The sequence below is a fragment of the Rhineura floridana genome, chromosome 8 (genome assembly GCF_030035675.1).
Source record: "Rhineura floridana isolate rRhiFlo1 chromosome 8, rRhiFlo1.hap2, whole genome shotgun sequence".
NCBI classification, from domain to species: domain Eukaryota; kingdom Metazoa; phylum Chordata; class Lepidosauria; order Squamata; family Rhineuridae; genus Rhineura; species Rhineura floridana.
This window is the reverse complement of record NC_084487.1, coordinates 25,769,865-25,786,554: the sequence shown is the minus strand read 5'-3', so window position 1 is coordinate 25,786,554 and position 16,690 is coordinate 25,769,865. Positions and strand designations below refer to the sequence as shown.

At 40.1% G+C, this 16,690-nt stretch overlaps 1 protein-coding gene across 5 annotated transcripts in view; it reads left to right on the top strand.

Moving 5' to 3' along the window:
* Positions 1 to 16,690, top strand: part of WNK1 (WNK lysine deficient protein kinase 1) — a 160,920-nt gene that overhangs the window by 86,867 nt on the left and 57,363 nt on the right. For all 5 annotated transcript variants that reach the window (XM_061638652.1, XM_061638651.1, XM_061638654.1 and 2 more), the window contains exons 5-7: positions 5,477 to 5,565; positions 8,262 to 8,481; positions 10,214 to 10,544. In XM_061638652.1, the coding sequence (XP_061494636.1) occupies positions 5,477 to 5,565; positions 8,262 to 8,481; positions 10,214 to 10,544 (640 nt within the window). The remainder of the gene's footprint in view (positions 1 to 5,476; positions 5,566 to 8,261; positions 8,482 to 10,213; positions 10,545 to 16,690) is intronic.

Here is a 16,690-nt window from a genome sequence, read left to right as displayed (position 1 = left end):
ACCCAATTATTTGTCTTGTTCGCAGTTCATGGTATCCGCAAAGCTCTCCTCCAACACCACATCTCAAAGCAGTTGATTTTTCTCTTATCTGCTTTTTTCATTGTCCACCTTTCACATCCATACACAGAGATTGGGAATAGCATGGTCTGAATGATCCTGACTTTGGTGTTCAGTGATACATCTTTGCATTTGAGGACCTTTTTAGTTCTCTCATAGCTGCCCTCCCCAGTCCTAGCCTTCTTCTGATTTCTTGACTATTGTCTCCATTTTGGTTAATGACTGTGCCAAGGTATTGATAATCCTTGACAAGTTCAATGTCCTGATTGTCAACTTTAAAGCTACATAAATCTTCTGTTGTTATTACTTTAGTCTTTTTGACATTCAGCTGTAGTCCTGTTTTTGTGCTTTCCTCTTTAACTTTCATCAGCATTCATTTCAAATCATTACTGGTTTCTGCTAGGAGTATGGTATCTTCTCCATATCTTAAATTACTGATATTTCTCCCTCTAGTTTTCACACCTCCTTCATCTTGGTCCAGTCCCGCTTTCCATGTATGTTCTGCGTATGGATTAAACAAATAGGGTGATAAAATACACCCGTCTCACACCCTTTCCGATTGGGAACCAATTGGTTTCTCCGTATTCTGTCCTTACAGTAGTCTCTTGTCCAGAGTATAGGTTGTGCCTCAGGACAATCAGATGCTGTGGCACCCCCATTTCTTTTAAAGCAATCCATAGTTTTCCATGATCTACACAGTCGGAGGCTTTGCTGTATTCTATAAAGCACAGGGTGATTTTCTTCTGAAATTCCTTTCTCTGTTCCATTATCCAACGTATGTTTGCGATATGATCTCTGGTGCCTCTTCCCTTTCTAAATCCAGCTTGGACATCTGGCATTTCTTGCTGCATATATGGTAAGAGCCTTTGTTGTAGAATCTTGAGCATTACTTTACTTGCATGGGATATTAAGGCAATAGTTCAATAATTACTGTGTTCCCTGGGATCCGCTTTCTTTGGAATTGGGAGGTAAATTGAACACTTCCAGTCTGTGGGCCATTGTTTTGTTTTCCATATTCCTTGACAGATTTTTGTCAAAATTTGGACAGATTCAGTCTCAGTAGCTTGTAGCAACTCTATTCCTATGCCATCTGTTCCTGGTGATTTGTTTCTTCCAAGTATTTTAAGAGCAGCTTTCACCTCACATTCTAAAATTTCTGGTTCTTCATCATACGGTTCCTCCATGAATGAATCTGTCATCCTGCCATCTCTTTTATAGAGTTCTTCAGTGTATTGCTTCCATCTTCCTTTTATTTCATCTTGGTCAGTCAGTGTGTTCCCCTGTTGATTATTCAATGTCCCTACTCTTGATTTAAATTCCCCTTCATTTCTCTAATCTTTTGGAATAGGGCTCTTGTTCTACCTTTTTTGTTGTCCTCTTCTATTTTTATGCAGTAACTATTGTAATAGTTCTCTTTGTCCCTACGTACTAGTCGCTGTATTGTTGCATTTAATGTTCTGACTGTGTTTCTGTCTCCTGCTTTCCTTTTCTCTTTAACCATTTTAAGAGTTTCTTCAGTCATCCATTGAGGCCCTTCTCTTTTTAACTAGAGGTATTGTCTTTTTGCGTTCTTCCCTGATCATGTCTCTGACTTCACTCCATAGTTCTTCTGGTTCTCTGTCAACTAAGTTTAAAGCCTCAAATCTCTTCCTTATATCTTTATATTCTTCTGGGATGTTATTTAAATTGTATTTTGGCATTATGATTTGTTGTTCTTCTTTAGCTTTACTTTGATTTTTGATATGACCAGTTCATGATCTGTATCGCAGTCTGCTCCTGGTCTTGTTTTTGCAGAAAGTATGGAACTTCTCCATCTTCTGCTACCAATTATGTAAACAATTTGATTCCTATATTGACCTTTTGGTGATGTCCACGTGTACAGTCGTGTTTTCGGTTGCTCAAAAAATGTGTTCGCAAGAAACAAATTATTGGCTTCACAGAATTCAGTAAGTCTTTCTCCTACTTCATTTCTGTCTCCTACGCCCCATTTCCCCACAATTCCTAGTTCTTCTCTGTTCCCTACTTTTGCATTCTAGTCCCCCATGATTATCAGCAGATCTTGTTTCGGTGTGTGATCAATTTCTTCCTGTACTTCTGTGTAAAATCTCTCCAGTTCTTCTTCTTCTATGTTTGCCATTGGAGCATAAACTTGGATGATGGTTATGTTAATAGGTTTCCTGTTTAATCTCATTGATATCACTTCCTCAGACCTTGCATTGTAGCTCCTAATTGCTTTTGCTGCATCACTTCTCACTATTCAAACAACCCCATTTCTTCTTAATTTTTCATTTCCCACATAAAATATTTCGTAGTTGCCTGATTGAAAATGTCCCATTCCCATCCATTTTAATTCACTCACACCAAGTATTGTAATGTTGGTACGTTCCATTTCTTGCTTGACAATTTCTAACTTTCCCTGGTTCATGCTTTTCACGTTCCATGTTCCTATTGTGTGCTTCGTACAACTCCAGACTCTCCTTTCGTGCGCATCAGCCTCTGGACTTCCTTCCGGCTTTGACCCTGCTGCGTCGTTAGTCACAGTGCTACTCGTACTTGTCCTTCCCCAGTAGCTCATTGAGTGCCTTCTGACCTGGGGGTCTCATCTTCCAGCACTATCTTGTGTTGCATTTTGGATACTCTGTTCATAGGGTTTTTGTGGTAAGAGGTATTCAGAGATGGTTTACCATTGTCTTCCTCTGAGTTTGGATGCATCTTAGTCTGGTGTCTCAGCTTTGACCATTCCGCCTTGGGTGCCCCTGCTAGGAGTCTAGCCTCTTGGTCTAGACTCCTGACGGCATTGCTCTCAGCTTCTTCAACACTCTCAAACCCCCTCACCATGTTAAGGTGTGCATCCTAGAGGGGGTTCTAAACCATGCTTTGCTTATATTTGGAATGCATACCTCATATTATATGTATGTGCAACATGTTGTGGAGATCACATTGACCAGATGTGATGTGAGCTAGCCTATGCATAACTAGCACTACCTATATTTGGGAAGAGTACTCTACTTCTGAATGTTAGCTTCACCCTCAAACTACTTTGTGTACATGGCTGCAAGCCCTGAACAGTAAACCGTGTCCTTTAGTGTGTGTGTCTGCCTTTCTCTGTGTGTGTCAGGTTTGTTTTCTATACTGTTTTGGGGACTTTTGAATTTGTGTTATAATCACTTCATGTGACCAGATCACAAGAAAGTAATATGAATTATTTTCTCCTGAATAGTTTTTGCATTAAAAATGTAACTGTACACAATTAAGTGTTCCAGTTGATAATGGCTGCTTGGTAGATTACTAACATCTGTTACCTTTTTGAGCTGTGCATTTAAAACATCACATATGATATATTAAAAAGTATGTTATAAAGGCTGTGACCTTTACTGGGGATGCCTCTTCAATTAAAAAGTTTTAATTAAATCATGTAACATTTAAAAGTGCAAAAAGGTTAATTTATAACAACTGAAGATGTCAAGCACCAAATTAGAAGAGGAATTCCCCTTTCACTGTCTAACTGGAGGGACTGGCTCTTTAAAATGGCTCTTGCAACATATACGTGCACCATCTAAAAACAAGAGAAGTATCTTTTTCCCCAAAACTACTTTATTACATGTAAATTCATGCAGATTTAACACATTTGAATAGGTTTTCTTAGGTGTCATTAGGTGACAGTTAAATAAAATGTTGAAATATCAATTTATGTAGTGTGCCATCAGTACCAGGTGCTTTATATTGCAGTATTAGCACAAAACAAGGAGTTTCCAGTCTAGATCATGCTTTTGCTTCTGTTCATCTTCAGATACGAGTTTTGTTGCAGTGATCCAAACAGTTTTGAAACATTTTATGCTGTTTCATTTGGTTGGGGAGAGCTTGAATGTATGAACCTTCTGAGCAGAGAACAGGGGTTTGTTTTGTTTTTGCAGTGCAATCACTTTTCACCTAAATTCATACTTTTAAAATAAGAGGAGCAATTTATCAGGACCTGTGGCTTCAGCTGATAAGACACTGAAAATGAGCTGGTAAAAGTCAATTTAATAGGGCAAAATGGTGACTAAAAGCCCCTTGGAATGTCAGTCTGACATTAGTGTCAACGGCTTTTAAACATTTTGCATTGTCCCTTAGATTTCAAGTTAGTTACTGCTACTCAGATAATTTTACTGCTTGAACTGCTACTGTGGGCAGGAGTTTTAAATCACTTATGAATACATGTTTATTTAGGAAGAGTTCTAAGATTCAAAAGCTTGCATACAAAAGAAACATGCAGTTTAAATCAAAGGGAGCAGGTTACATAAATTAGACCTGCACATATGGATTCAATTCTGGGTTTAATAAATAAATAATCTTGAACACCCACAGTCCTGTTCTGTTCTGTCACATCTGTTGTGATCACAACCCGCCCCTCCCCACGTTTACACTGTGACTGAATGGTAAATATAGGTTTGGTCAGGTTTACTAATTTTTGTGTTAGTTTGCTTACAGAAAGGCACTATATTCCTTCTAAAACGACATATAAGGCTAAACGTGGCTGAGATGAAGGCGATAGAGACCACTTGGCTTTTGATACAGAGTACCAAAATAATCAGTATGATCCAGCCCTATTTGGATAAACCATAGTAAAAAAAAGAGAGTTCCTGGTTTGGACAAGACAGACAAACTGCAGTTGGTTTAAATGGAAGTGGGTGCACCAGAGGAGGAGAGAGAGAGAGAGCAGGCTTGTGCATACTAAACTAATGATTTAGAGTTTCATTCAAACCAGGTCACTGACTGAAAAAGAAAGAGAAAGTAAGAGAAGGGAAATAATAGAAATGGATATAATAAAGGGGGCAATATATGAGAGAGAAAACAAAAGTGCCACTTTACCAGTTGGGATTGAAGATGGGTTTTGGATATGTTGCAGACCATTGGTTTAGAGAAGGACATTATCTTAGTGTGCCTTACTTAATGGCCATAGACTTCTAAGGTAGAGGAGGGCAATATTTTTGTATATATTATGCTTTTGGAAATCTTATTCCAGTATTCATTATAGCAGCATTTTTAAAATACAGTGGCAAAAATACAAGCAAAGTAAAGGAAAAGCTTGTTTTTTCAGAATTAGGATTGGAAGTTCATACATTAAAAACTGAAGGTTTTCACACTGATACAACTACATATAATTGTCGAGTGTGTAAAATTAGTGTGGCTTAACAGGTTACCCATCTCTTGGCTACAGGAGGTGGAGGACAGGACACCATTGCTTTGATTGGTTAATTGGAAAAAATCATGAGTCAAATCCCTGTTGCATCTCCAGTACATGAACAATTAAACTGTTCATGTGAATTGGGGACTATGTTGCTATAAGATTGAATGTCCATCTATGATAAACTTCATTAGAGATGTAAACAGGCTTTTTTGTTACCATTATTTTTCCATTGCTGCTTCTGTATTTCAGGGAGTCAAGCCAGCCAGTTTTGATAAAGTTGCAATTCCTGAAGTTAAAGAAATCATTGAGGGATGCATCCGTCAAAACAAAGATGAAAGGTAAGTGTTCTTTCCATTTGGACTAGGCAGTAGTTCTTTTTTTATTTTAATACTTTTTATTGAATTTTGAAGTTTACATATCTTTTACATGAAATCAGCATTCAGGTACATTCCACATAAGGACATTTTTATCTTTTCAGTGTAAAACTCAAGAAAAATAAGATACATCCTTTCAATTGTAACTTAAAAACCCATATGCTACTGAACTAACTATTATCTAAATCTTAATATCTAACATAATTATTAATTCTCTATCTAAACTCCATCCCTCCTGATCTAAACTCCATCCCTCCCGCCCTCCCAGCAATGGCGTGTTTCTTAAATGAACTCAATTGATTTATTAAAATGATTAAAGTATTTTAAGGAAAAAGAATTATTAGGTATTTACATTTCTTTATAAACAGGAGATTTCATGGTTTAAGCATTCAAACTAGCAGCATACTGTGGGGTCTACCCATGTATTGTTTGACTCGCATAACTTAGGAAAGGGTACCAGGAACTGACAAAAGTTTCCTTCTTCAAATCTCCCCTTGCTCATCGGAGCTTGGAGGTTAATTTCTCCATGAGTCCTATATGCCAGACTTTCTGCCACCAGTATTGTACTGAGGCTGCTTTTAGGTCTTTCCAATGCTTAGCAATTGTGAGGCATGCTGCCATAAGTAAATGGCTTATCAGGTTCTTGCATTGTACATCTGTATTCGAATTTGTGAATAAATCTATTCATAGCAAGCTGTGATGTTTGATTGATATGTTGCTTTAGTTATTTGTTTAATTTCTTTGAATATGGCGGTCCAGAAAATTTGTATTTTTTCACATACCCCACTACATGTGGTGGTACGTGCTGGTTGAATCATATCCTCTCCAACATTTGGGGGAGAGGGTGTGGTTCACTTGCGATAGGTGTAATGGGGTGGCATACGAGCGATGGGCAATTTTTAGCATAGTTTCCTGAACGGTGGGAGGAAGTGGGTACCAAGTTATTATTCCATAGTTGTCGCCAGTCCCTCCCATCAAACTCCATTGACCAATCCCCTTCCCATTGGTGTTTGAGTCCTATTAACTGTTCTGACCCCATGTCCAAAAACAAGTTATATAGTTTAGAGGTAATCCCTTTTCCCCCATTATGAGTTGCCATAATTATATTTTCAAAATAGATAAATTTGACACTGCTTGAGCTTTGATGTTTGGATGGGAGAGAAAATCCTGGATTTGTCTCCAAAAGACCCATTGAAATCCTGATTGACCCAGTTTGTCCAAAATTTCTTTCCCTTGTTAAAACTTTATTGGGATAAAAAAATCTCATAAATGAAATAATCCTTGTTCCCTCCAATATTGTCATGGTAAGTATCTGGGTTTTTTTTTGTTTTTGTTTTTGAAAAAATCCTGATGGAAGAATAAAGGGACTAAAGGAGATGGATTGGGTACAAGTTGCTGTGAATGCTGGCCCCGGGTCTTAGGAAGGGCTTCAGTAAATGGGTCTTAATTGGCTTGTGTTATTCTTTTTGCCTTCAGTCTAAGGAGCCACATTCCCAATGGAATACCTTGTATTTCTATATTTTCTAATTGAATCCATTTTTATTTATCATCTAATATCAATAGTATTAAATGGGACAGTTGATTGGCATCAAAATAAAATTTTAGGTGGGGAATTCCCCATCCCCCTTTACTGGATTTGTGATATAATAATGTTTGTTGATCCTGGGGGATTTTTTTCGACTAGGCAGTAGTTTTAAAACACTTCAGGCATTCTCTAGTACAAAAGTAGCATATACTCCATGAATGGTCAAATACATGATGCTGGATCTGTTTTGCAGACATTGTCTCAAAAAGCCAAATACATAGTACGCCTCTTCCAGCATAGCTTGTGTTAGAAGGATGGTTAAGTAAGCCTTGTTTCAACTGCAAAATACACCTCAGTTTATGTACAATTGGGGTTCTTTATATCCGTTGTAAGTTTACGGTGTAAAGAACATAACCCTCTTATTTACCCATTCTCCTCCCAAGACAAATATTTTTTTAGGCGGGGTGGGGCTTTCAAATACATTGGCAGTGTTTCCTTAAATGTTTGGAAACAAGTAGAAAAAGTTTGTATCTTGTTCATTGGCTATAGTGCTGGATTTCTGCTGCATCCCCTCCAACCGCCATTTACATATCAGGTTGCCACAAATACCACACACGTTTCTTTACCTTTTCTGTATTTCCTAATCATAAATTCTATAAGCTAGATTTTGTGGGAAGAGCAATTCAGAAAAAAACCTGTTGTATGCCCATCTAAATGTAAACTTTTTTGATAATTATAGAACTGTAAAACTTGGTGCCAAATCTTTGGTGCTGAGTGTGTTCATCCATGCCCCTTACGTTGTCTTAAAAGTAGATATGTATTCCCAGATAGTCAAAGTTAGTATCAGTCATCCATGTTCTTTTAAAAAAAAACCTAACTTGAATTTCTGCATTGAGCAGGGGGTTGGACCCGATGGCTTTATAGACCCCTTCCAACTCTCCTATTCTATCATTCTGTGTTCCCTTTATTTGGGAGAAATGGCATGGATGCAGTGTCATAGAACGAGATTTAAATATTCAGTGGAATATGGGCAGCCCAATTGGAAAACGGAGGAATAGTTTTGTGTATTATGCTGCTAGGTGATAATCTTCCTCTGTCTTTTCCATTCTCCTTTTGTTCTTTCTGTTTTGTTCAGGTATGCTATCAAGGACCTTCTGAATCATGCATTCTTCCAGGAAGAGACTGGTGTGCGGGTAGAACTAGCAGAGGAAGATGATGGAGAGAAAATTGCCATTAAACTCTGGTTACGAATTGAAGACATTAAAAAACTTAAAGGCAAATACAAGGACAATGAAGCGATAGAATTTTCTTTTGACTTGGAGAGAGATGTCCCAGAAGATGTAGCACAGGAAATGGTAGGCAATACAGTGATTAGATGTCTGTCTAGGTACAGAGCTCCAATGATGCAGGTTTAAATATGTTTTGGCCTACTTGCCAGATGATTATTTATTCACAAAATGATTATTTTTTGAAAAGGGCATGAGGAGAAAGATAGAGAGGCCCTTAATGAAATTCATCAACTCCAGCTTCATACTGCCCCCAATTTTAGCCAACTTCCCATTGCTTTCTAAAAAAAACAGTAGCTAGGCAGGGCAGTCACAAAGTGTAAGGGGGCTGGGCCCCTCTGCCACCTTCTAATTTGAGTATAGCTATAGAGATGCCTTTTGACATTTGTTTCCCCTGGCCCCCAAACAGTTCCTTTACATGCTACGTGACAAGACACCTTTTAAACTAATTTTAGAAAAATGTTTGCAGAGTGGCACGAGGGTGCTGCTTTCTGGGAGAAAAGTCCAAAAACACAGTTGCATGCACACATGAACCCATGCAGTAGGTGCTCCAAAATGTAATGATGACAAACTTCAGCATAATCTAGGCAGAATTTATGACCTTTGATTACTCTTTATTGTGAATTGTCATTACTTAACATTACAGTATTTGAAAGTAAACAAAATTACCTTGATATTTGGAAAAATTGTTACGTAAACCCTGTCAGCTTTCATAAATTCATAAATTAAGAGCTTTCATGTTTCTTAACACTGAGTATCTTTTGTATGCTTGACGAGGCTCAATGTATATATATTTTCAATAATGTCTAATATTTTTCCTAACTAAAGAATAATCAGTGTACTTGAGTTTTTTGAGAAGCATTTAAAATTTTGCTCTATTTCAGTATAACCAGTATGATATCCTCCAGATGTTGCTGGACTCAAACTCCTATTAACCCTAGCCAGCATGTCTAATGGTCAGGGATGATGGGAGTTGGTCCATCAACATCTGGAGGGTACAACATTGGCTACTTCTCCTCTAGTTAATGTAGGTGCAATGGATGCACGCTGAAATATGCTGTTATGATTTCCCATAAGGATTAGTTCAGAGGATTAACAACAACTATCCAGCTGTTAGTTTAATGATATTTTAACCCTTCTTTCAAAAGTTATATATTTTAGGGCATTTTCACCACATGGAAAAACATGTCTGTCTCCTCTCTTTCCAGCATAATTTTAAGCTAGAGACTTGTATGTTTATTCTCCAAGGTATAAAACACCACCTGGATAGGATTTTGCAATAAGCTTTATTCCAATAAATAGAGGAGTGCAAATGTTGCTAGATCTCATTCCCAGTGTTTAATATATTTATGCTCCTGCTAATCCCAAGGCCATATATGTAGATCTGAACAGAAGATTGGTGCAGCCACTTTGACCCTGCCAGTCATCTATTAGTGGGGCAGAAGACAATGTATCCAGGTGCCCCTTCAAAGTGACTGCACTGTCTGTCTTTTAAATGGGAATGCAAATGCACATTCTCATACACATTATTATGTGTGCTACCCATTGCTGGATGTGAATATTTTCTTTAGTTTATGATAAAATCTTATCTTTTTTGGCAGGAGGTGGCCTTGAATTTTCTTTAGTAGCAGTCTTTCAGAAGACATGCATGATCTTGTATTAGTTTAACTACTATAACATGTCTTACCTGGAAATACTGCAAAACTGGCAAAGTGTTTTCATGTGCTTAATGTATAATTATAGAAACTTGCACTTCATTTTGCCACTGCTTGTCTGATGGTTTGAACCACCCATTTTTCAGGTTGAGTCTGGGTATGTCTGTGAAGGGGATCACAAGACAATGGCCAAAGCTATAAAGGACAGAGTGTCCTTGATTAAGCGAAAGAGGGAGCAGCGACAGTTGGTGAGAGAAGAGCAGGAGAAAAGAAAGCAAGAAGTTGGTCAGAAGCAGCAGACAGAGCAGCAGTTACAAACAGGCACTACTCAGCAAGGAACAAAACATGCTGCTCCTGTCACAGGTGTCACTGCTATCCCCACTACTTCAGCTTCAGTTTCTACGCAAGTAGAGCCTGAAGAACCAGAAGCTGATCAACATCAACAGCTGCAATATCACCCCAGTATTTCTGTTTTGTGTAAGTAGATGTATCACTTGACCTGCTTTTTTTAGTATTTGTGGTTTTTGCACTTGCACATGCAGTTAAATTCTTTCAACCTATGATACCAGAACGTGTTCAAATAGAGTGTTCTTAGTCATAATGCAAGTCTCATGCAATCACAAAATGATTGCATCAGAACCCAAAAACTGCTGCTAATATTTCTGTGCCTCCTGAATGCAACCAAAAGCTAGCAGAGCCTATGTACAGAATTACCACCACCCTTGTCTATCAGCTAATGCTTCAAAAAAAAAAAAAAAAACCTTGCAACAAAACTTAGAATGTATTTCTATGCTTACAAAGATACCTCACTACATATTTAAGACATAAGCTTATATGAGTAGAACAAGCTTCTAAACTAGTGTGTGATAATACAACTTGCACTTTATTTATTTATATAAAATTATTTATAGGCTGTGTTTTTAGGCATAGCTAAGCCCACTCAAGGTGTCTTACACATCATAAGATTTAAATTGCCAAGGCAGCAATATTAACAAATCCTTTAAAAACATATGCCAGTTACAAGATATAAACCAATATTAACTTTTACCAGAAAAAAGCTGCTCATAGCTCTTTTATTTAAAAAAGGCCTTTTCATTTAAGAAAAGGTAGCCCAAAATAAATAGGTTTTAAAAAGTTGATGAAACATTTGTAGCATTGAGGCACATCTCAGGAGAGAGGGAATTCTACAATCTGGAGGCCACCACCAAAACGGAGCATTTCTACTCTTTATGCTGCATGTGTCGGCTCACATGCATTTTCCTTAGGTGCAGTATTGAAGCTGCATGCTCTTCCCAGTCCTGCAGTTAATCTTGTGAAAGTGGTAAGGGAGAGTGCCCACATGGCACTAGTCACTATAGCAACTGTACATGCCAGAGCTTCTGTTTCTGATGCCAGATGATAGATCAGTCATTATACTGTACACTGTATTTTCCCAGCAGGGGAAGAATAGGCCAGCATCTTTGTGATAAGAGTGCAGGCAGGTGATTTTGTTTTCCCTGGGGCAATTGGTAGTCATCCTAGGCAGATTGGTGGTTGAGGAAACTGGAAGACTGAGGCAAAAACCTAGTGGATTATGTATTGGAATTGGCCAAGTAGTTGTCTGTAATGTGAAAATTAGATTTCCTTGCTTGAGATGAAGAAGGCATCCATTGACTTAGATTGTCATTCCACCTAGGAAAGGCAGGGAATCGGGTGACTGAGCTATCATATGACTGAGCTTCAGTGTCTAGCCCAGTTCCTGGTGTTTCCTCCCCAGTTTCTGTCCTGTCTTGCCCAGGACAATTTTTTTCAGTCCTTCTCAAACTGTTTTTTATTATAACTTAGATTGTCTGCCTTTAATCTGTTGTTTACCCTGTTTTATATGCTCTTTTTTACAGTAAAGTGGTGAATCTTTCCTCATAGCATACTTGACTGGCTTTCTTATCAGCGCACCCTATAAACTAGGATACATCAGATTAGTTGATAGATGCCTCCTTCTCCCCAGGCAGAGAGAAGTATATTGGGTACTTACTGTGAACGTGAATTTCTTTCTTGGTGGATACAGAGACATCCATATGGCACCCTTCAAGCTAGTATCCTCCAGGACCAGGGCATTGTTTTTCTCAAACAGATTCAGTTCCTTGCTCGCCAGCTTGTGCTGGGCCTCCTCGGGAAATTGGTTGGAGCTATTTTCTGGCACTTCTGTTTTTTACTCTCCAGCTTGGTTCTTCCAGAGTTTAAACTTGACTTCTAGTACTCCTCAGATCTCTATCTTTGGCTGAGCCATGGATTTTAACTGGCAGGGTTGGGGCTGGGTGGAGGCACCAAGGACTTGGATAGATACTGAGAGATGCCAAAAAGCAACAAAAAAGCTTTCTTTGGGTACATCCATATTAAAAGACAGAGAAAATAAATGGTGGTACAGCTACTCAATGAGGATGGCAAAATCATAACAGATGACAAAGAAAAGGCAGAAAGGCTCAATTCCTACTTTGGCTCAGTCTTCTCCTAGAAAAGGGTCTATGACCCTCCTGGGAAACATGAAATAGAAGGGGCAGGATTGGAGCTTGAGATCGATAGGCAAACGGTCAAGGGATACCTAACCACTTTGAATGAGTTCAAATCGTCAGGGCCCGATAAACTGCATCCTAGAGTATTGAAGGAACTGGCTGAAGAACTCTCAGAACTGCTGTTTATTATGTTTGCGAAATCATGGAGGACTGGGGAAGTGCCAGATGACTGGAGGAGAGCTAATGTCCCTATTTTCAAAAAGGGCAAAAGGAAGGAACCTGGAAACTACAGACCAGTCAGCCTGATATCAATCCCTGGGAAAATTCTGGAGCAAATTATGAAGTGGTCAGACTGTAAGCACCTTGAAAACAATGCTGTGATTACTAGACACCAACATGGATTTATGAAGAACAAATCCTGCCAGACTAAATTTACCTCGTTTTTTGATCGAGTAACACCCTGGTAAACTGTGAAATGCTGTAATATATCTCAACTTCAGCATAGCTTTTGACAAAGTGTCCCATGATATTCAGATTAGCAAGCTAGCTAAATGTGAGCTGGATGGAACCACAGTTGGATACAGAATCATACTCAAAGAGTGCTTATGAAGGGTTTCTTTTCAAACTGGGGAGAGGTAACCAGTGGGATATTGTAGGGCTCAGTCCTGTGCCCAATGCTGTTCAACGTTTTTAGTAATGACTTGGATGAGGAGGTGTAGGGAATGCTTATCAAATTTGTTGATGATACAAAATTGGGAGGGATAGCTAATGCCCTGGAAGACAGAAACAAAATTCAAAGGGACCTTGATAGGTTGGAGCATTGGGCTGAAAACAACAGAATGAAATTTAACAGGGATAAGTGCAAATTTCTACATCTAGGAAGGAGAAACTTAAGTGCACAATTATAAGATGGGGGATACTTGGCTCAGCCATACTACATGCAAGAAGGATCTTGGGATTATTGTTGATCACAACCTGAATATGAGCCAACAGTGCTATGTGGCTGCAAAAAAGCCCAATGCTATTTTAGACTTCATTAATAGAAGTGTCATTTCCAAATAGCGTGAAGTATTAGTTCCTCTCTATTCAGCACTGGTTAGGCCTCATCTTGAGAACTGCGTCCAGTTCTGGACACCACACTTTAAGAAGGATGCAGACAAACTGGAACAGGTTCAGAGGAGGGCAACAAGGATGATCAGGGGACTGGAAACAAAGTCCTGTGAGGAGGGACTGAAAGAACTGGGCATGTTTAGCCTGGAGAAGAGAAGACTGAGGGGAGATATGATAGCACTCTTCAGGTACTTGAAAGGTTGTCACACAGAGGGAGGACCAGGATCTCTTCTCGATCATCCCACAGTGCAGGACACAGAGTGATGGACTCAAGTTGCAGGAAGCCAGATTTCAACTGAACATAAGGAAAAACTTCCTAAATGTTAGAGCAGTATGACAATGAAACCAATGACCTAGAGAGGTGGTGGGCTCTCCAATGCTGGAGGCATTCAAGAGGCAGCTGGACAGCCACCTGCCAGGTATGCTTTAATTTGGATTTCTGCATTGAGCAGGGGGTTGGACTCAAAAGGCCTTCTAGGCCCCTTCCAACTCTGATTCTATGAAGCTTAGTCACGTGTTTCCTTACCTCTCCTGGGCAGAAGGATGGGTTAGCACATTAGTTGATGGATGTTTCATTCACCCCGAGAGAGAAAGCACTTTCAAAGCAAGTCCCCATGTGCTTTTTACAGTGGTTCTTCTATCTGTAGTGGGGAACATGATCCAATGAAATTCTTATTTCTTTCAGTGCCTGGAATGGTACAGGATTGGAAGACTACCAACTTTATGATCTGTAAGCAAAAGCTCTTGTTACCCTAAGTGTTTGAACAATAAGGAGGGATACAGAGTAGGGATATGTGTGCTTCATCAAAGTTATTTCCTGCCTAGCAGTGTCTGACTTACTCCTGGCAAAAAGAAGGAACAGCTGCTGGTCACAGTGAGGCATTATTAGAGCAAAGTTCAGTGCAGCTTAGCCAAGATGGCAACTGTGCCAGTAGCAAGGAATCTCTGTTGTCTTCTCAGATCTTACTGAAGACCTGTCTCTTTCAACAAGTCTTTTAAGTAGAGACATGTCTCCCAGTCTGCATCTGCGTTAGAATTGTTTTATAGATGTTCTTAGCGTTTTATTGCCTGTTTGTTGCCCTGGGCTCCGTTTGGCAGGAAGGGCGGAATATAAATTTAATAAATAAATAAAAGGCGTACATACATAAAATGGCTGAGCTGTCAGGGAAGGTTATAAATTGGAGACAACTTGTTTGCCTGAAAGAAGGGCATTATTCTTGTGATTTCACATCATCTTCAAATCACCAGGGAACTACCCCAGATGCAAAATTAGATTTCTGGCCTGTGCAAGAAAACATGCTCTCTGTGTACAACCTCATTATTAACAAAGTGGATTCTCCCATTTTGGAAGACACTGACTGCATTTGGATGTAACACTAAATCACAGTTTGTTTAGCTTAACTGTGTTTTGAATGTCAACACCTGCATTAGCCAACTAAGTATTGTTTGTCTGGCCAAACCACAGTCCCAAAACCATGGTTTGAAATTTGCTTGTGAGTTTTGGCTTACATTAACTATGGTTGGTTATTAAAATAAGAACCCACTAGCCTGGCTTGATTCTAAATTGTTTCAGTGCTCTGCCTCAATCACTGCCTGGCTACAGAGAGGCAGCACAACAGCAGCCAGAAATCATGCAAATAAGAAACTCTTGTGGTTGCTTTTTCAGACCTCGCTTTCCCTTCTCATTCTGTTTGGCAATAGACTCTCTTTCTTGCCACTAGCTTGTTGGCAAGGCCCCCTCTCCAGCCTGCTTGCTTAGGACTCCCGAAGCTGATGTCATAGAGGCAAAGGGCCAAGTAATGGAGAAGGATATGGGTTCTTTGTAAACTTACCAATCAGTTCCAGAGGTGTAAAATTAAGGAAGTCACCACTCATAGTAAACCCTCTATGTTTGAAACATGCAATTCTACAACAAATTAGCTACCGTCAGAGGCAGTATGACCCCTACTTGACCCTGAATCCAGAGAGAGGCTGCAGTCAATTGTGCAGCCTCTTGCATCAGCTCCTGGCTGGACGGGGTATAAAAACCTGTCTGCCCTTGGGTGGCAGGTCTGCTGCCAGCGGGGTTGCCACAGAAGGGGTAACCGAAAAGGAGATTAAGAACATAAGAAGAGCCTGCTGGATCAGGCCAGTGGCCCATCTAGTCCAGCATCCTGTTCTCACAGTGGCCAACCAGGTGCCTGGGGGAAGCCCGCAAGCAGGACCTGAGTGCAAGAACACTCTCCCCTCCTGAGGCTTCCGGCAACTGGTTTTCAGAAGCATGCTGCCTCTGACTAGGGTGGCAGAGCACAGCCATCATGGCTAGTAGCCATTGATAGCCCTGTCCTCCACGAATTTGTCTAATCTTCTTTTAAAGCCATCCAAGCTGGATTGTTCCTTGAGGAGCCCGTTAGGGAGTCGCGAGAGCACTACTCTCTTCTATTTTTTTAAAACCAATCTAGAGGAGATTGGTAGTAGGGAGGGCGTACAGCTATGTGTAGTTCCTGCACAGGGTGAGAGCCTGTGCAGTGAATTGTATGATAAGAGAAAGTCACCAGATGCCTTCAGAGTGGGAGTCTGCAACTGGCAGAAGACTGGCCCTCTCTGGGTGTGAGACGGCAGGGGGAAGGGAGTAGAGGTGTCCTGTGTGAAAGATACTGAGTGAGTCTGATGGTTCCCAATTCTCTCAGAGTCCTACTGTGTATTACTGAGACCTGGGTGGGTGGGTTGATTTGACCCAGTTTTGCCCACCTGGATACTCGGTGCAACACCAGCACAGGCTACAAGGATGGGGGGGAGGGGTTGCTGCAGTCTACAGAACTTCCATCTCTGTCACCATGAAACCACTCCATCTTGGAGCTGGCTGTGAGGGCCTGTACCTGGCCAAGGAGACAGTAAACTGGGGGTGCTACTGGTGTACCGCCCACCCTGCTGCCCAGCATCTTCTCTGACCGAGCTGGTGGAAGCCATCTTGGCTGTGGTATTGGAGGACCCCAAAATGATTGTTCTGGGTGATTTTAGTGTTCATGCTGAGGCTGCCTCTAG